The sequence below is a fragment of the Brachyistius frenatus genome, unplaced genomic scaffold (assembly GCF_029030835.1).
Source record: "Brachyistius frenatus isolate BFR_SWC_R1_liver_20210118 unplaced genomic scaffold, ASM2903083v1 Contig_123, whole genome shotgun sequence".
Taxonomy (NCBI): Eukaryota; Metazoa; Chordata; class Actinopteri; family Embiotocidae; genus Brachyistius; species Brachyistius frenatus.
The window spans coordinates 141,034-161,759 of record NW_027210722.1 but is presented as its reverse complement, the minus strand read 5'-3'; the positions used below and the strand labels follow the sequence as shown (position 1 = coordinate 161,759).

Genomic DNA, 20,726 nt, shown 5'->3' with positions numbered 1-20,726 from the left:
TGTGTGTGTGTGTGTGTGTGTGTGTGTGTGTGTGTGTGTGTGTGTGTGTGTGTGTGTGTGTGTGTGTGTGTGTGTGTGTGTGTGTGTGTGTGTGTTGTAAAGGGGAAGCAAAGTGAGCGAGTCCTATAACAAAGGAAGTGTTTCCTCTGGTGTCCTGTAGTTTTTCATGAGATCACTGACTGTACATAAAAGTGTTCGTAGCTTCCGGGTCAGAAAAATGAGGCCGATGCAGAAGCGCCTAAAGCTGCAATACCACCGATTGCCACTAGAGGTCGGCTCCATAGACTCCCATTCAACTTCTCTCATTAAATTCTAAGTCAATAAATTGGTTACGCAAGTCATTCGTTTCCTGGCGGTCCATCTGAAAAATGATCTCATCGTTATTTAGATATTGGAGGTCAAAAGGCACTAAGGTGAGGTGTCTTGGTGGAGATTCAGATGTGTCTCTTAATACGTGAAGCGTGCAGCTTGTGAGCTACACCCGTCGCTTCAACGTGCCACATTCGTATCTAATCAACTGCTGCTCATCTCTTTTTGATGTAAAAGTTCTCAACATTAATTTCGACAACCACTTCAGATGAAAGTCTTTCTTGCTTTCTCAACCAACAAAAAGGGATTAAAGGTCTAAATTGAATCTTTGACTTTTAGTTATTTATGAATTAAGCTGCTTAGAGATGTTAAATCTAATTAGATTTGATGTGGGATTCCGAAAATTATTTGAATTCCAGCGTTTGGATTTAATGAAATCCCATCGGACCCCAAATCTAAAGCCCACCAGTGTTGGATTCTGTTGGTCCAGACGCACACACAACTATATCTTCCATTGTTATTCTGTTTGTAGTTCACACGTGTATTAACGGGTGGAAAAGGGAGGAAGAATAGAAGTTTCGAAGCGACTGACAAGGCAGCTCAACCACTGGACGGTTTCAGTCACTGATCCTTCAGCATCAGAACAACTTTACACACAACTGCAGTGAATTTATTCTGACAGTAAATCATGCCGAGCCACGCTGCCGTTGAAGGATTTATTTATTTCCTGGCAGGAACGGGCATCAGTCAAGACGGGAGCCGGACGTCATCCGTCACGAATAACGAACGAATCGGAGTGGAGAGAGTACGTCCTAATCTAAAACGGCAGGGGGGAGCCGGTTACCACGAGCGCGACGCAAATGGGACCCATTTGTTTAGATTCATGAATGCTGTCATACATCAGTGTCGCGTAGTGTCGTGGTCGGTCGGGTTCGTGTGAACATACGGTACATAAATTATCCGCTGCGAGATGATAGGATGGACTTATCTGCCAAACATTTGCCGCTTAGCGCTTTAAAACCGTTTCAGGTAAAACTGCAAGTCAGTGAGGACCGTGGTGATATTTTGATTTATAGGAAGTAGTTTGGCTCGTCGCTGCAAAGATATTATTAAACAAAACAACAACTACAGGACAAAACAGAAAACACTTTAGTTTCAACCCTGCCCTAACGTTACAGGACATCAAGAAGGGAATTTAGCAAATTATAATGACTTGTGGAAAACATTTACTGACTTTGTATTTCAGGAGAGAATTTTAACATTTTTAGAAAGTTTTTTTTTTTTTTTTGGAGCCAGCCCCTACTGGCCCCTCAGTGGTATTGCACTTTAAGGCACTATTGCATTGGCTCTCTCTTTGTTCATTTCTATACACACTCCATAAGACTCATTTTAACTGGCGAAGAAAGTGAAGCTTACTAACAAGCGTCTTCATGTTTTCTAATTTGCCAATAAAAAAAAAAGAATCAGTAAGATTGAACTTCAAACAAACAGTTAAACGGGAAGACCTGCGAAACTGATGGGAGTCAAGTCGCGGCGTCGCAAGTCGGTAAAAGAAAACTGGAGGATATAGAGCTTTGAAACATTTTCCTTCATCTTTCTACTCCCTTTTCTTTTTTCACTGTCTTTTATTTCTGGTGTGCTTCACATGCGAACAGGCCCGGTGGTGCCGCTCAGATGTTGAGCGCTGATTCAGAGGACAGAGGTTGACTTTGCTCATTTCCTGTCTGCCAACAAGTGGCTGCTGCTGTCACTGTCATCCCAGTTAACATGTCCTTTAAGGTTTTATTTATTTTTTTGTTTTCAAGTTGCCGCATGAGACGACGGCCTCGTTTAATTCATGCAGGTGCTTCCCTCTTTATTACACCGTGTCGATTTTTATTATTTAGACATGTTCTCATTGGAGTTTTAACTCTCCACGGGCATCCTCAGTGAATAATGAGAAATTAAATGTATTCACAGCGGCCTTTTCTTTTTACCTTCACACTACGCATATCACCTATTGTGTTGAGTAAAACGCATGACAGCTGGCGAGGCTCCTGTCGCACCTGACAGCTCCACGGTCCGTCTTTAATTGCATCCTGAATGCTCACGGTACTTTGAAAAGGTCGCCTGTTCTCAGGAAGTGACATAAAGATAAATGGCATCGAGGAGAGAGGGCGCAGAACGCATCTCTAAAAGCAGAGTTTGTTTCTTGTGGCCTCCATGGATTTAACACAGGTGTCTTACAGTGGAGGTAAAGATGTTACAGGCGGACAGCTTCCTGTTAACGTCTGGACCAAAGACTGTATATAAAAGTGGATGTGGTTTCTGGCTCTGACAAAAAATATTGGGTGGGTGGGTCTGTTTGATTGACATGCCTGTGGTGCAGTCAGGTTACAGCTATCGGTGGGCAGGACGTGGTATCGTCAGGTTTCCAATCAGATTGGTCAGATCCACCGCTCACTCCTCCCCCAGCTCGTCCAAATATGGTCACTTCCTGCTCCAAATCGCCCCAAACCAGCGAGATGGTGACGGACAAAATCCGAACTCGAGGCTTCATTACGGTTTCACAAACCAACGAGTGACGTCACTGGTTGACACTTGCTCTGCAGCAACCCGACAATACTACGTCCCCCCCACCGATAGCTGTAACCTGACTGCACCACACGCCTGTCAATCAAACAGAAGTGCCCCCAAAAACACGTCTTTTTGAATCTTATTTTCGAAAAATAATGACAAAGTTATTTTCAGATGGACCGCCAGAAATGGAGCCAGAGGCTTTTTGGAGCCGACCTCTAGTGGCACTCGGTGGTACTGCAGCTTCAGGCACTTGCGCATCGGCTTCAATTTTCAGACCCAGAAGCTACGAGCACTTATACATCCAGCCTGTTCTCCGGAGACAGCTGGCGGAGCGCCCTACCGGTTACTGAGTCAAGTTCTCTCACACACACTTGCACATCTCTTAAAAACTGTAATTGGTGTATTTAAATAGCCTCTCCTTGGTGTTTTCCTCATACATATGAATCTGTCTTAATCTCCATGCCACTTGAATTGAATTTGCTAGACTGTCATGAATGCAAATGAGCAGCTTTGCTGAAGGATCTAAACACAATTGGGAGTCATCGGAAATATTGACAACAAGCAGTAAACACTTGTCCCACTAAGCCCCCCGCCCCCCTTTCCTTCATTTCCTCCCTCCACCCTCCAGTATGAGCTCTGATTTCGGACGCTTCAGGTCCCTCTCCGACACCATCAGCAGATACCACTCGATATCGTCGGTGTGAGCGCTTCACCTTTCGCCATTCAGATGCTTTTTATCCGATTGCAACCAAAATCGAATCACTGCTCAATTGAAACTCTTCTCGGCTGGAAACGTCGGCGGTCTCTGATGGAGGTCTGTTCAGTTTGGCCACTGTGATGATGTGTGATGTGACCAAGTGGCCATTTTACTTCTGAATATCAGGATGCATTTAATAATTAGGATTACACAGTATCATTTGAATAATGATCTCGCAGCTTCAGCATTTAAACACAAAAGGATCATAATTGCTGTGTTGTTGCATGAGTTATAAATATTCAGCCGACAGGATGGGATTAAAAGAGCGTTTCTAAATCAGACTGCAGTGTTGGAGTCTTTAATTATTCTTTTATACTGAAAACTCTTAAATATATAGTAAAAACATACAACAAATATACACGTGTTGCTAATGAAGGTCGGGTAAAAACCTTCAATTTATAGTCGATTTCGATTTCATTTCTGATGGTATTTTTGCTCGAAACACTAAAATTAATTCGCTGTTCGCTGAATTTTGTAGCTGAGATGACTTGAAGGAATAAAATCATTTGTATAGAAATGAAAGATTCTGTAAGGACTTTATTGTGAAACATCTGGGCAGGAAGTGTTGAAGCCCCGAAGAATAATCAGGGACCGAGATCAGTATCACTGATTGAACAAGGACAGTGAAAGCAGCAGAGTGGCGACAGACTGTCGTACTGATTAAATCAGCGCTGAGGAATGTGAATTATACTGATATGATTAAAATAACGTCCGTTAGAAACGGGAGCCGAACGGAGGAATGCAATACAAAATTTCTGACAAAATTAGTTCAGAAATATGAAGGGACGACTCTTTATTCTTTAAGCTTCTTTTGATATTTTTATTCCAAGAAAAAAGTTATTTTCTGCTGCCCCCCCCCCCCCCCATTTTTTTTTTTTTTTTTTTTTATAAGACCGGTAAAACCGCTCCAACCTGTGGAGATGCGAGTCCGCGCCTTCGTCTCGATTGTGAGTTTTCAGCAGCTGGAAGTTTTTTTTGTTTTTTTCCCCCCCCCGAGAAGTCGAAGTCGAAATATGACTTCTTGTGTGATTCAAAGCCGTTTGACAGGAGGCAGGCAGCTCGGTAAAAGGCATGTTGGTTGTGTAACAGAAGGGCCTCGGTGAGTGTGATAATGATTCAGACTTGGGAGAAAAACGGGTGCCTCTCTGTTGCATAACTCGTTGACACCTCTCGTGTCCCTTCCATCCGTCCACGCACACACAAACACTTTAATTTGATAAACCGAAGGAGCCACAAAACGATGTATGCGTTCTCCTGCCGTTCCTCCTTTTTTTTTTAAGTTTCAACCCTGCAGCTTCGCCACACGGGCGCGAGCTCCACGCCGACTCTTCCAGCATCAGTCAGGCGATATAAAAACGGGCGACGGGTGGCAGGGAAAACGTGTTGACGAGCAGTGAGGCAACTGTGGCGACGTCTCTTTTAGTTTGTTTACGTGTCGAACCTGCCACTATTTATTTATTTTTTCTCACTCTGACTCACATTGGTAAACAAAGCTTTACAAAAGAGTTCTCGTACTATGTTTCGCCGTATTTCAAACCCGTCCTACTATCGGCAGCTTGTTTAAATTTTACACCCAGACGTTGGAAAAGCCTCCTCGTTTGCCCACGAATTACACGTGGGTTTTGTAAAGTTTGTGATGTACTCTCATGGGACCAAACTATCGCACAACTGGTGCCGAGCAGTTTTCTTGTAGCTGAAATCGCTATTATTTGAATACCGTTGTGTTCATGAGGAGTTTGGGCAACTTGCAAAAAGCATCTTTGTGTGAGTCAATCTGATGCCGGATGATTGCGATCAAAATGTCTCTCTCTGGTCTGCCAGCCTGTTAGTCACTTCAAAACTGATTCAGATCCTTATTTTTAAATGTGAACATTGTCTTTGAGGAGAAAATGTTAGAGGTCTGAATGCAACTCGGTGATCAATGCTTTCCATGTTGCGAAGAGTCATCTGTTGGTGAAATAGACCTTTTGTTTAAATGTCTTATTAATAGTTATCTTTCATAGTGGTTAGAAATTATTTGACACGATGTGTTGAGGTTTTTTTCCAACTTAAGCCTCCAAAACAGCTTCACCTCTCTGTAATTTACGACTCTGCAAGTCTGTGCAATTTAGCTGGAGGGATTTTTTTTTCTGATTAGTCAGCGCAAGAACATTTTTTTGAGGGGTGAAAGTGAATAAAGAAGAGTGAAAAGACTGCACAGAATACAAGAAGTTGTAGTCTTAAGTGTTACTGTATGTAACGCCAAATGTCAATTCAAGAAATCTTTTATTAATGTGAAGTTGACTTACAGACTGGAAAAGTTTGGAGAGTTAAATTATACATAAGTTACATAAGGAAGTTTATGCTGAAGTTTTGTGTCCTTTACTGTTTTATATTTCCTTTCATGTAAAATATCAGCAGTGTTTCCTTAAAATTATTTTTCCACTTTGAGATTTTTTTCATCCAAATTTTCAGATGTCTTTCCTTCTCAGCTACATGTCAGATTTGAAAATATTTAAAATAATGTCAAATATCAAAATGTTTGTTGGAGTCCCTTCTTGAAGTCAAAACCGTGACCGTCGTGGTTGTTTTTCTTTGTCTTCCTGCCTGTTTCCTTGTGTTTGACCTTAGAAAATATCTCTGATTTAATAAACATAAGTACTTCCTGTTTATGTAAGTGCCTGTTGGATCACCCCGGCTCGGTGCGCTCCGTAATTGTCTCATGAAGCTTTGTGACGCACACAAACCGTCAGGACGGCCCTCCCTCAAGGATCCAACCTCATTTCTTGTAGACATACATAAATACATCTTTTATGTATTGTTATGTCTCTCTATCTCTTATGTACTCTGTCTTCCCAAGGCTCCTTATGTTACATTAATTGAAACCATACAAATACCAGCAGGTATTACATCAGTTAACATAATGAATGAGGGGGAGTGTACTACTTTGTCTGCCGTTCTCTTAGCATTTCCAAGAAATGAGACAATTTGTGGGAAGTGCGTTGCGCAACGTTGTTCGTTGGTGTATCTTTTACAGCGAAAACATTCACTCTGACAGATTGAAGCAGACAAGGTGAATGTTGAGTTCAGCTTTGTTGACAGATCACCCAACAGATTTCAGAAGTTAAGTCTAGTTTACTTACGGAGCACAGTGTCGTCCCGAAGGAGAGTGATGCAACAGATGTTTTCAGATATCATGGAGGGATGGTTCGGTGATGCTGCTGAGGTTTGAATTCAACTTTGGGTCGTCATCAATAATTTTTGTTTTGTTGCCGTGATGGTTAACGAGTGACATGCTGGCTCAGTGTTCTGGCACCAGCCGCAAAGATTTCTGACAGATTATTATCTCTCTGGCAGTTGAAAAGTCAATATACCGTGTTAATATAATTTGGAGACAGTTGGGTGTCAAGTTGGATATCATCTGAATAGCTTTAAGATCTGAACTTTTTAATTGCTGATAATAAAGCTAAGTGGAAACAGTAGAGGACCAAGAATAGACCCTTGGGGAACTCCACCAGTTAGCGATGACTAGAGGTGGCCACAGAAAAGGTAAAACTCTGGAGTTCAGGAAAATATTCAAACTCTGGATGTACAGTATAATCTGTATTGTACAGGCTGAACTTCAGACAAATCCAGATGTCTCGCAAATTCAAAATAGTTCACAGTATTGAAAGCTGAATAGAGGTCGAGCATGTGACACAGTGGAAAAAAAAATCATACATAAAGTGTTTTAGTTCTGCGGAGATGTCGGAAACCCCTCTATTGTAGTATATTTACCCCAATCACGACTTATTTTCAGGTATAAAACAATCGTGCTGACATTTCCCTTCCTTCCCTTTTGTCTTTCAGGCGCGTTACAAACAGAGTTTGGACCCCACAGTGGACGAAGTGAAGAAACTGTGCACGTCACTGAGACGCAACGCCAAAGAGGAGCGAGTCCTCTTCCACTACAACGGCCACGGAGTGCCGCGACCCACGGTCAACGGAGAGATCTGGGTTTTTAACAAGGTACCACACAAACATACAGGGATTTTTAGACATCCTCATGTTTATATTTTTAGAGAACTGTAATCTCATATTCAGAAAAAAATTAGGTGCCAGTACGAGACCTTTGATGCAACGTGTTGCTGGCCATGTCCATCAAAAATGCAATTTAATTTAATGGGGTTATGGAAATAATCAGAGTAACGCAAAGCCAAAATAAACGTCGTGAACAGAAGCTCTGCTGAAAGTATTACGACATAAAGTCTCCTTTCAAAATAAAACTCTCTTTATTACCTGAACTAACTGGTCATTTCCAACCAGTGAGGCTTCGCCCCCTCTCCTCTCACCATCAAAACAAACTGCTGCTAGCTGACCGCAACAACAGGAAGTGATGGGGTTTGTGGGAAATGGGAATGAGGAATATGTTAAATGAGTTTTCTCCACACTTCCAGCTGTAAGAGACTGAACTTTGTTTTAGTGTTGAATGAATGTGATTTAAAAAGCATTTAAAACTCTTATTGTGACAGCAGATGTAGCCTTTGTATTCTATATTATAGTCACAGACTGTCTGTTCTGTAAAGCTATGTCACATTTAGACACTTTTTATCACTTTGAGCCCCGTGATGGTTCTCTATGTTCAACACAGAAAGAAAACCACATTACAAGGTGAATATTTCTATGATGTGCAGCAGGATTATTATCACAGGAAGTCATCACATATTACTGAAATATATATATATATAAAAAAAAAAAATCTTAAATTATTTCTTTGACTAGAGTTGTTTTCTAATTCCGAGACTTGTACTGCAAACAAACTCACCTAAAACTCAACAAATTACATCACAAATTTTGAGAGGATCTGCTGCAAAATCAAAAAAAATTGTTTAAAACAATGACAAAAAAAAAGCCTGGAGGGACTGGACATCACAAAGAGCCAATGTGTCTGCTGTACCCATGTTGTGAGGCCTGTGTTTGACCAGTCGGTTTGGTGCTGCAAACTCAACCAATGCATCATTTAGAAAGAAGCCCAGAGGAGCCGTAACTCCTTAAAGCCTTCACCCAAACAAATTTAAAATGTCTTGAGTGTTCCTGGGGTCCGAATAAAATAATAAAACAAAAAAGTTTCCTAAAAACGTTCTGTCATGTCAGCATTCAGCTCTCCTGATGTTTAGAGACAAAAACATCTCGACATGTTCGCCGCTTCGTCCGATAAGTAAGCACCCTCTTACAATGATGCAGCGCTGCTGTCGGGGTTCGGCCGCTGCCTCCCTTTTCCTCAGTGCCCCCTCGGGCCTGATGTCCTCCTCCTGCCTTCTTCTTCCTTTTCCTCTACATTTGACTTTTCCTCATCCTGTAAAATGAAGCTGCTGTGTCACCGGCTGCTCGAGGAGGACATCAGTGGGGATTTAGCTGGAACACCTTTTACAGCTGCGTGGTTATTAGATTTACACTCCTCTTCCTCTCTCCGTTCCCATCGCCATCCTCACTTCCCTGTCTCCCTCCCATGGTTTCGTTTTCTCTTTTTCCGCTGTTCCTCTTCCCCCTCCGCACTGCTCTCGCTCTTCATCAAACAGATGACTGCTTAATAATTAAACACAAATCTATAAAAGTGAGTTATCAGCACCAACACGATGTGCCTGCCTCTCTCCTCTCATCCCCTCTCCTGCAGAACTACACCCAGTACATCCCGCTGTCCATCTACGACCTGCAGACGTGGATGGGGAGCCCGTCCATCTTCGTGTACGACTGCTCCAACGCGGGGATCATCGTCAAGTCCTTCAAGCAGTTCGCCCTGCAGAGGGAGCAGGAGCTGGAGGTGGGCGCACACACTCGCTGTTCACGTCACAATACAACAGCCTGTGAGGTAGCAGTGGGCTTGTAAATTGGTAAAAATTTAAACTGCAAGCAGTGATATGCGGGCCCCTTGCACCTCCGCCCGTCGGGGAGCCAGCGGGTGGGGGATTGCCGTGATCAACCGGCTCAAAGAAGCACGTGAAAGTATAAAATATGTAATTTCCTGTTGCCAGCAGGTGGCGCTATGACTGCATATTACCATGCAGATGTGTTTAGGGCGGGACTTTTTATCAAACATGTAAAGTTCGAGGAAGATCAGACAACATACATCAAAATAACGTGGGGGTTAGGGTGGTCCGATAAATTCTGTTGAAGGAGTTCGTTAGAGCACAACACCTGCAAATCGCCAAAATGGCCACGAAATTCAAAATGGCGGACTTCCTGTTGAGTTGAGCTCCTGGTGCAAATACACTTTTTTTTTTTTTTTTTTTAGATCTAAGTGTGATACACAAGTCCACCGAATTTCATTCATGTAGGTGAAAGCAGCCTTGAGATCTCATTCCAGGGGGCGCTAGCGAGCCACCTATAAAATACTTCGATTTCCACTGGGGCTGATTTTTGTGCAAAGTTTTATGAGTTTTTTTGAGCATGTTGAACCCTCCAAAAAGGCAATTTATTTGCAAGAACTATAATAATTATAAATACCAATAATAATAAATTCCTTGCATTATAACAAAAAATTTATGAGTCATCCGAACACACACACACACACACACACACACACACACACACACACACACACACACACACACACACACACACACACACACACACACACACACACACACACACACACACACACACAGACACACACAGACACACAGTTATTAATGGCTGATCACACAGCGTTTGTAAAGGAGACCTGATGGGTGTCAGCGAGTGTCGAGTCCTCAGCTGGAATCTATTAAACATCCAGGATGTCCTCAGCCAATCAAACGGGCAGCTGCCTATAAATGATTGAGTTTTTAGTTTCCATAACACACACACACACACACACACACACACACACACACACACACACACACACACACACACACACACACACACACACACACACACACACACACACACACACACGGATCACTTCCAGCCCCGGTCCTTTCAGCGCTTTCCATCTTTTTATTATGTTTTCTTTCTCTCCTGGCTGTGGCATGTTATGTGAATTCCTAATGAGATGGCGCTGTCATTCATCTCAATTATTCATGGAGGAGTTTCAGCCAGACTGTAGATTAGCTGGAAAACGGGAGGGGGAGGGGAGGGGAAGGGAGGGGAGGGGAGGAAAGGGAGGTACGGGGACGAGCTGAGCCGAGAGTGAGAGGAAGAGCTGGAATACAGCGGCAGCAGACAAACTGCTGAGTCGCCGTGTTGTTTGTCAGAATCCATCACGAGTCTCTCTGTCCTCAGACTCTTCTTCTTCGTCTGTGTTTGTTGAGTTTGTGGAGATCACAGCAGGGCGGCAACTTTAAAATAACGGCTCTGCGTTTGGACGAACATCACAAACTGCTCGCTGGTCATTATCTCGGGTTCAAATCAAACATTCTCCAAATAATAGCCAGATTTATTTTTGTAGAAGTAGTTGTTTCATGCACATCAGCTTCCTACACCTGTAGGAGAAGAAGGTAGCTGCATACTGAGGACACTAATAGGTAAATATTTGCAATTTTTTTTTTGTTTGTTTTACTTTAACAGCTGCTGGTCAAAAACTGATTAATAAAGCTTTAATGAGGATATGCATATTTGATTTGGGGTGCAGGAGGTTTTACTTTTATTTTTCCATGCTTGCGATCAGCCCTGAGTACACACTGACTCTCGCATCCTGGGGTTTATGGAATTATAAGATGAATATGAGACTATTTTTAATCTAAAACCAAAGACACTCGGCTTGCCGAGTCACAAAACTGAGCCCAATGCAGAAGTGCCTAAAGCTGCAATACCACCGAGTGCCACTAGAGGTCGGCTCCAAAAAGCCTCCACAGACTCCCATTTAATCTCGGTGTTGTTAGCTAAAGTCGCTCCTTCTGATTAGTTTCTGAAAATAATCCCGTCATTGATTCGAAAATAAGCTTGAAAAAGCTGTGTTTTTGGGAGGGGTGAGGGTCTGTTTGATTGACAGGCCCGTGCTGCAGTCAGATTACAGCTATCGGTGGGCGGGACGTAGCGTCGTCGGGCAGCGGCTCCTCGGTGGTGTCGCTGGTTCGTACGAGGGTCGCGGAGTAATGGTTCCGCTTGGGGTTCTCCCGAGGCTGCAGCCGAGACGAAAGCTGTATGAAGAGCTGTCTGTCGTCGGCTGAGTTTAATTCAGGGCAAAGTCCCACCCTGAAGGAGCGCTGTTGTCATCACACGCATGGGCAGAAACCTGATGGGTCACTTGTTGTTTTTTGGGAGCACACTCTGAAGACATTTGCTGCAACACTGCACAGAAAGTCTTAAAAAAAAGAAAGTCCAGAAGTGGAGCTGAAAGGTTTAAATGCGGTCGGGAAGTCCTTTGCCTCGCGCCCGCTCGCACAGGAAGTGAGTAAACAGGGAGGCGTGATGGAGGATACCGAGATGTTTGAGCCGTGCAGGAGGTGATGTGAGCGGGGAGTCCCCCGCCTCGCCCTCCCTCTCCTGCAGCCGCGTCCCCGAGTCCAGACGCATTCACGTAGAACAGCAGCGCTGGTCCCACCAGGAACCGGACCGCTTAGGAGATGCAGCGATGAAGAGTGTGTGTGTGTGTGTGTGTGTGTGTGTGTGTGTGTGTGTGTGTGTGTGTGTGTGTGTGTGTGTGTGTGTGTGTGTGTGTGTGTGTGTGTGTCTTCTGAGTGATCTATTAAAGGACCACCTGCTTCCTTTTAAATATCTCATCACTTCCTGCAAAGCACTCAGCAAACATGTAGCTGCATTATTTGCAGGACAGGAAGAGTGTGTGTGTGTGTGTGTGTGTGTGTGTGTGTGTGTGTGTGTGTGTGTGTGTGTGTGTGTGTGTGTGTGTGTGTGTGTGTGTGTGTGTGTGTGTGTGTGTGTGTGTGTGTCCACGATGCTCTCCATCGTCTCTCTCCATCTCCTTCCATTCCCTTAATGAATAATAAACATCGTATGTAAACACGTTCCTCTGGACCGGAGCAGCTTCCTGGTCTTTCTACGTGTTACACGCGTGTTACATGTGAAATCTTCTTCCAGTGTCACATTAGTCTCATTAATTAGTGTCACATTACAAAGGCAAAAAAATAAATAAATAAAAGAAAAAAAGAGGAGTTTCCAGCAGTTAAAGAGTCCCTGGAGGCAGAGAGAGAAAAGAAAGCTGTCACGGTGATTTTCAAGCTAATTTGTGAGATTACAATATGCTAATGAGATCATCACAGTGGAAACTCGGCATTAATCAGCTTCTGCTGCCAAAGTCGTCTTGTGTACCGTTCGGATTAGAGACGCCGCCACGCGCCTTCTCCACGCCTCCTCCCAGAGACCGTGTTCTCCTTCAGTCGACAAGACGAGTGGCTTTAGAGACGTCGCCGTGTTTGTTTGTGATGTCGAGTCGACGGCTTCCTCATTAGAGGAGGAATTATGTTGCAGGAAGACGCGCGCGGATCCACACGGCAGCAATCAGGCCTGCAAGCATTTCTTTCTTCTTCTTCTTTTTATTCTTTATTTAGAATCACATGGCGAAAACTATATGCAGTAAAATAAGAACAAAATTAGAACAGGGTGTTTTGTCATCTATATCCACACACATACACATATATATATATATATATATATGTGTATAAAAGGAATGATGATCTCATTTATTATATATATGTATATATATGTATGTATATATATATATTGTATTATATTTGTAAACATCATAGACTGCATATAAAAGTGTTCGTAGCTTGTGTGCTTTAAGCTGCAATACCACCAAGTGCCACCAGAGGTTGGATCCAAAAAGCAGCCGACTCCATAGACTCCCATTCAACTTCTCTCATGAAATTCTCTGTGAATATAGTTTCTCCACGAGTTATCTCGGTGTTGTTCGCTAAAGTCGCTCCTTCTCATTAGTTTTCTGGCGGTCCGTCTGAAAATAATCCCGTCGTTAATTAGAAAATAAGTTTCAAAATGACGTGTTTGATTGACAGGCCTGTGGTGCAGTCAGGTTACAGCTATCGGTGGGCGGGACGTAGTATCGTCAGGTTTCCAATCAGATCAGTCAGATCCACCGCTCGCTCCTTCCCCCAGCTCGTCCAAATATGGTCACTTCCTGCTCCAAACAGCTCCGAACTAGAAAGATGGCGATGGACAAAATCTAAACTGGGGGTTTCGTAACGGACGTTCACAAACCGACGGGTGGCAGCACTGCTGGTTGCCGCTTGGTAAAAATACACGCATTCTTAAATATACATACTTATACTTTTACACACACATATGTAAATGGTTCTTAAACGAAGGAAGGGCGTTTTGGGGAAATATGTACTTTCCACTTCTCCCATATTTTCTTGAATTAGTTTTCTTGAAGCCTCTTTTTTTCTTTTTTAAAAGATTTCATAAATAATATCATATTATATATCCTGGCAGCTACGCTGACTATACCGATATTCATATTTTAAATATTTAGATTTAACATTTACAGACGGGTGTAGAAGTAGAAAAAAAAAGGAGATCATTCCACTTAAAGGTAACTTTTGACCAACTCTGTACAGATTTTACACCAAAAAGTATTTACGCCCAAAACACATGGTAGCGTTTGTCTTCCTGGGCCTACAAGCATTTCAAAGAGACTTAAAACATGCATTTTTACAGGGAAAAGATAGATGCGTGCACAGCTGCACAAGATGATGCATACCCTCCCCGCCTTCTCTCCTCCACTAATTAAGAGCATTCTTTTGTATTTTTAACATCATCATTTATTCATGCGTGTGCTGAGCTCGTATAGAGCGGCACCGTAAATACATAGCGTCTCACAGTGAGATCCGAGCCTCGCCCCGGTTTCTTCCTCCTATTATAGAGTCAGCTAATGAGTTATTGGACCAGCAGAGAGCAGGAAGCCTGTGGAATAATATGTACAGTAGCAGAAAGTCATTATATAAATCCACACGGCCTCATCAGCAGCCCTTCTTCTACAGTCCTGATTAGAGTAACAGGAAACGGCATCGAATGTTTGAATCAGGTCTTCGAGTTAAGAATAAAATCCAGATTGAATTTTTTTTTTTTTTCCCGGCCTGAAGTATGAGGAATTCTTTGTTTCTTTTTTTTTTTTCTCCAGGCAGCCCACGGATCATTTGTTTCATTGGTTTTCCCGTCTCATCCTCTAATTGAGTGGGTTCGCCCTTCGGGTGCAGAGAGCCTCGGGTCGTCTGTTTACACCGACTTGCGTCAGACGCTGAGATATACTGTGACCCGGGGAGGTCCGACAAATAGATTTCAGTCTGCAGCTCTGGTTTTTATCGCAGAGAGCAACGGGATTCGATCCCATTTTTATCAAACCTGAATCTGCTCATCAAACCCAAATCCTTCGTTTCTGTTGTGTCGGTTTGTTTAGAAGTGAGAAAAGTGATTTTGAGCACCGACTAACAACTGGAACTAGACTGTTTAAAAAAAAAAATAATAATAATAATCCTGACAGATGACCTTAATTTATAATAATAGATCCCTGAATCTTTTATAATAATAAAACATTTTATTTATATAAAGTTTTTTAAGATGCTTTTCGGGTTAAAATGATGAAAAACAACACAATAAAAGTATAAATCACACATTACAAGCAGCCAATTAAAGTATAGAAAAGAAAGGCTTTCATAAAACTTCTAAAAGCCAATAAAAGAGATTATTTTCGATTGAAGGACACTTTGTTCTCGTGAGGTGCCGTTCAGTCTGCAGGTAGAAATCAAACTCTCATCCTCTGTTCTCCACCTCTGACACTCATTTGTACCGATGGATTTCTAACCTTCGACTTCATGTCCAAAATCTATGAAACGGTTGCACAAGGTTTTGCTGATGCAATATTTTAAAGATATATTACATAATTCATACTACATGATATCAATAGAACAAGCGGGTTTTTTTTTTTAATCTGGATGTTTTTTTTTTCATGATGTTCAGGCTCTACATGATAATTTATCTTCAATAAAGGAGGTTTTCCTTCCGCATACGTCTGCCTTTATGTAATACCCAAAGAGATTAGATGTGCGGTTGGTGGTGAAATGTGAACATCCAGAAACGGTGCTCTCAGCGACATCAGAAGAAGCTGAAGGCAGAATCCAAGTCAATGAAATCAATCTTGTATCTAAAAACTGTCGGCGGCGCGTTGAGTCTTTTTGATGCAGCGGTTCTCATACTGGAGGCGGATTAATAAACTCTTTGATAGTAGTACACTGCTATGATTTTTAGGGGGAACATAAAGCAGCTCAGACATCAAAGGTACGAACAGTGAAGGACCTGTTCGTCTCCACTGGAGGATTTTCTTCTTTTTTCTTTTTCTTTTACAACTTTGTGACATTCTGCTTAAAATGACCACAAAACAAACAGTCGCTACAGAACGTTTTTTTCAGATCCCTTCACTTTTTATACAATATTGTGTTGTCGGTGTCATTCTAAACTGATAACGTTTCCCATAAATCTACACTCAATAATCAAAATGTTCAGAGTGAAAATATGCAGTCGGAACCTTTTGCAGATTTTATAGAAACTCGTACAGCGCCCGTTGAAAATAGCCAGTTTTTCATTATGACTCCTGGCTCGTGGTATTTAATGGAGGAGATGGAGATGCTTCCCCGCAGGCGTGTGATGTATCTCAAGCCAAAGGAGGAGCATGGGCAGGTAGAAAATAATTGGGTGAACCCGTGTACTTTTATCCAGCAATAATGCTATCATTAGCTCCTCAACAACAGGTGATGTAAGTTAAACGTCACTAAACTGAGGAAAATATAATTTTATATTTGAAATAATGGTCCCGACAGGGTAGGCGCAGTCTCTGTCAAACCTGGCAACTGGTCGAAGCGGGTTGTCAGGTTTGCTATTATTTCACTCGTTTTTCAGTCGCCTTTTTATGAAAACGTATTAATGTCAGCGTGTCCAAATCGCACAAAAGGGACAACTTTGGGTCCCCAGCAACACGTCTCCTGGGTCTGAAGCAGGTTAGACGAACGGTTGTTGACATGCTGAGGACAAACAGACAGACAAGACGGATAGAGATTTTATGAAATGATATACAGAGATAATTTACAAACATATTTAGACTGCTGTCATGTTTATTACCCTTTTTTTTTCTTCTTTTTTTTTTTAAAAACAAATTGATATATTTCATTATCATATAAATCTTTAGTTCATCCTTTACATTGTTCCTTCAGCTCACCCCTTTTTATTCACATGCATTTTTTTTTTATTCATTTAAAAAAAAAAAAAAGTTTTTTATACAAACATACATATTATTCCAAGATAAAAATCATCACATTTGTTGGTTCTTTTAGGATCAGATTTGGTGATAATTCTTCTGGCTCTTTATTGATTAGAGATCACACTGACGAGTATGCGCGATGTTTTCTGCCATACCGAAGGTTGGTCAGTCCTTTTCGTCTGTCATTAATTTCTCAGTCATCTGAGATGGTTTTCTTGACGTTAACTTATTTCATTCCTGAGATGTTAAATCCTCGTGCTGTTTATTGTAGAGTTTAGCAGATAAAACATACAAGAAGATAAAAACAAATTGTGGACGTTTTCAGTTGCAGAACTGTTGACATGTTTGTGGAAAAAAATGTTTCAGTGACCTTTGTTTAAAATGTGTGATGCAGTCTCTACTGCAATAATACAGACTTGTGTTTTGCAGAAAAGAGGTCATAATAATAATATAATAATCTCCCTGGCTAATTTCTCAGTAAAATTATGCAGCGCTGCAGTATGAGAGGAAAGGAGCCGCAGCAGTCAGCAATGATAAAGGGAAGCCTTCGATGGTTTCCTTCATTTGGACCTGCAACTCATTAAAGTCGACTCAGCAAAAAGACAGAAACCGTATTGAACTCCCAGCAAACAAATCAACAGTTACAACAGCACAATGAGCACATAAATAGCGAAGAGCTCCGGATATAATTAAAGTTTTACATCATACGCAGGCCTCCTCCGTTTTTCACCTTTGCGAGTATCGACCGAGCTGTCACCGCGTGTGAAAATAACACGCTAATTCTGCTCTCGGAAAAGACGAGGACCGCTAAGAGGCCGAGCGGGAGGGAAAACCTCCTCCCCGGGTTCAATAAACTATCACACTGTTCTCCAAACAAACCCGAAAAAAGTCCCAATTTGAAATCTTCTGAGATCAAACTCTGCTCCTGTTTTTGTCTCTTTTAATGCTCGTTTTTTTAGCTGGTGGTTTGTTTCAGGTTTTAGTGAGATTTTTTTTCAGTGAGTCTTCCCAAACTTTGTGCTTAAATTTGTAATGTGCTAAACAAGAAATAGCGGCGTAGAAATCTTAAAAAGCAGCTTCGGGATGTAAATGCAAGACTTTTCACAGAGAATGAGGCACAAAATTGACACATTCATCGCTTCAACCACCAAATGAATATTTTGTGGAACAGTCTTTTGTGAGATGATGCCAGACCACAAACAGCTTGCATCAGTGACAATAGTCGGAACAGGCTTGTGTAGGTGGTAACAGGGTGCTAAAGCCGTCACCTGTTGCCACTGCTGGACATTTGCTCAAACCCACACTTGGACTTCAGATTAGTTTTCTCCTTTTTTTTTTTTTTATTTCACTTCCAAGTCTTCAGATACCACAGATTTTAACTTTCTTTCTTGTTCCTGAGTTGCAGCTTTTCTCTGTATTTTCACCTCCTCCTCTGCTGCATGCTTCTATACCAGTTTCAAGCTGCAGTTTCCTGTTTCCTCCCCTCGTCTGTGCTTAACTCTGACTGACTGCTACAATACCAGCAATTTGCCTTTCTTACAATGCTAAAGTCAATTTCTAGCTCCTGCAGTCATTTCCGAAAGTATTTAGACCACAGACTGTATATAAAAGTGTTCGTAGCTTCCGGCTCTGGAAAATGAGGCCTATGCAAACGTGCTTTAAGCTGCAATACCACCGAGTGCCTCTAGAGGTTGGATCCAAAAAGCTTCCAGCTCCATAGACTTCCATTCAACTTCTCTCATACAATTCTCAGTGAATACAATTTCTCCACCAGTTATCTCGGTGTTGTTAGCTAAAGTCACTTCTTCTTATTAGTTTTCTGGCTGTCCATCTGAAAATAATCCCGTCATTAATTAGAAAATAAGCTTCAAAAAGACGTGTTTTTTGTGGGAGTGTCTGTTTGATTGACAGGCCTGTGGTGCAGTCAGGTTACAGCTATTGGTGGGCGGGACGTAGTATCGTCAGGTTTCCAATCAGATCAGTCAGATCCACCGCTGGCTCCTCCACCCAGCTCGTCCAAATACGGGTCACTTCCTGCTCCAAACCGCTCCGAACGAGCAAAGATGGCGACGTACAGAATCTGAACTGGAGGCTTCGTAACGACCGTTCACAAACCGACGGGTGACGTCACTGCTGGTTGCCGCTTGACTCAAATAGAGGGCAGGACAAACAGCATGACCAGGGGGTGGTTTAGCGTCGCAGCTTCAACTAAAAGATTTCTCAAATTTGGTCACATCCCTGACCAAAGGCTTTCTTCCTCGGTTACTAAGTGGTCAACTCTACAAAGAGTCCTGATACTTCTGAACATCTTCCATCTCTGTTGTTGAAGCCGCTGTGCTCCTGGGAACACTTAAAGACTTAGAAATGGTTTCATACCCCTCGTTCTCATCTCAGTTTTATCTCAGAGGTCTTCAGAGCGTTCTTTGGTTTGTATTTGTCCTGAAATGCAGTCTGACTTTCGGGATCTTTTCTATACAGCTGTGTCTTTTGTGAACTCTCTCCGATCAATAAAGGTTGCCGCAGATTGACTGCTGTCAAGGTTTTGTCTGGAACACAATTTGCAGCCGCAGAAAACTGTCTGAATACTTTTTTAAAAGAGAAATCTTTCATTTTGTGAATCTTCAAAGTGAAGATTTAGTGCGAAAAAGCCAATCTGATATATTCAAATCTACTGCAAAATAAAGTGTGCAAAAGGTTGAGGGACCTCAACAGGCATCACAGTGAGACACTCTAGCATTTAATTTAATGCTTTGTGAGTCTGCTGTGGCCTCTGGACAGACACAAACACTGGCCACAAACAAGCTTCTCCTCTTTAAAATCAGGATGTCAGTCACACTGCTCCCCCCCCCCCTCCCCAGAGAGCAGGTCAGGTTGTGGAGGAGTGAAATAAATAACTCGTGTTGTGGGTCTGAAAGCCAGACTCCTCCTGAGATCGGCTCGGAAACGCTTCCCGAGTGGTTATTTATAAGCTCGGGCTCAGGTGCTACGAACGGCTGTAAAGAATCCACTCTTGTCCGGTTGTGTCCAGGTGGCGGCCATCAATCCGAGCCACCCGCTGGCCCAGATGCCCCTCCCGCCCTCCATGAAGAACTGCATCCAGCTGGCCGCCTGCGAGGCCAGCGAGCTGCTGCCCATGAACCCCGACCTCCCCGCCGACCTCTTCACCTCCTGCCTCACGACGCCCATCAAGATCGCCCTCCGATGGTAACGTCTCACTTTCTTTCCCTTCCCTCTGCCAGCTTCTTAAGATGTTTTCAGGATTGTACATTCGGGTTATGTCCTGAATTTGTGCGGAAGTAATGAGGTATTTGGGTTTTTTGTCACAGAGCTGTTAACATTTTATTTTCCACTAATGGTGCCAAACAGGCTTCAAGCAGCAGGAGGAGGAGGAACGTTTGTATTTATTAAGGTTGGGAACTTCAATACTTCAAAAGATGTTTTGTCATTCGGTGCCAAATTTCGATACCCAGGATACATAGAAACACACGTTTTTATTTTAAACGAGTTGATCGCATTACAGTCGGAGAGCTACAACGAGATAGCATCCACTTGAGCGGCTTGTCCACAAAGATAATTTAGGTCTCAAATGAGGTAAAACTTGATTTAAAACGTCTTATTTCACTGTGTTGCAATGTTTAGCACTGTCGCCTCAAAGCAAAAAAAAAAGTCCCGGGTTCGAATCTCGTCTGGGGCTGGGTTCGAACCTGGGCCGGGGCTTGGACGTGGGCGTTTCTCTGTAATGTTTGCATGTTCTCCCGGTAGTCCCACCATCCCAAAACTTGTATGTTTTTAACCAATGTTTTGACCACGTGTCTGTTTCAGCAGGGGCGGCGCGGCGGTTAAGTGGTTCGGTTAGGTTCTGGGTTCGAACCTTAACTGGGGCGAAGGCCTTTTCTGTGTGAATTCTGGCAGGTTCTGCGTGGCTTTTCTCCGGGT

At 42.6% G+C, this 20,726-nt stretch overlaps 1 protein-coding gene across 2 annotated transcripts in view; it reads left to right on the top strand.

Moving 5' to 3' along the window:
- rptor (regulatory associated protein of MTOR, complex 1) overlaps positions 1 to 20,726 on the top strand; it is a 163,326-nt gene that overhangs the window by 55,844 nt on the left and 86,756 nt on the right. For both annotated transcript variants that reach the window (XM_069713877.1, XM_069713876.1), the window contains exons 5-7: positions 7,454 to 7,612; positions 9,258 to 9,404; positions 19,819 to 19,994. In XM_069713877.1, coding sequence (XP_069569978.1) covers positions 7,454 to 7,612; positions 9,258 to 9,404; positions 19,819 to 19,994 — 482 coding nt within the window. The remainder of the gene's footprint in view (positions 1 to 7,453; positions 7,613 to 9,257; positions 9,405 to 19,818; positions 19,995 to 20,726) is intronic.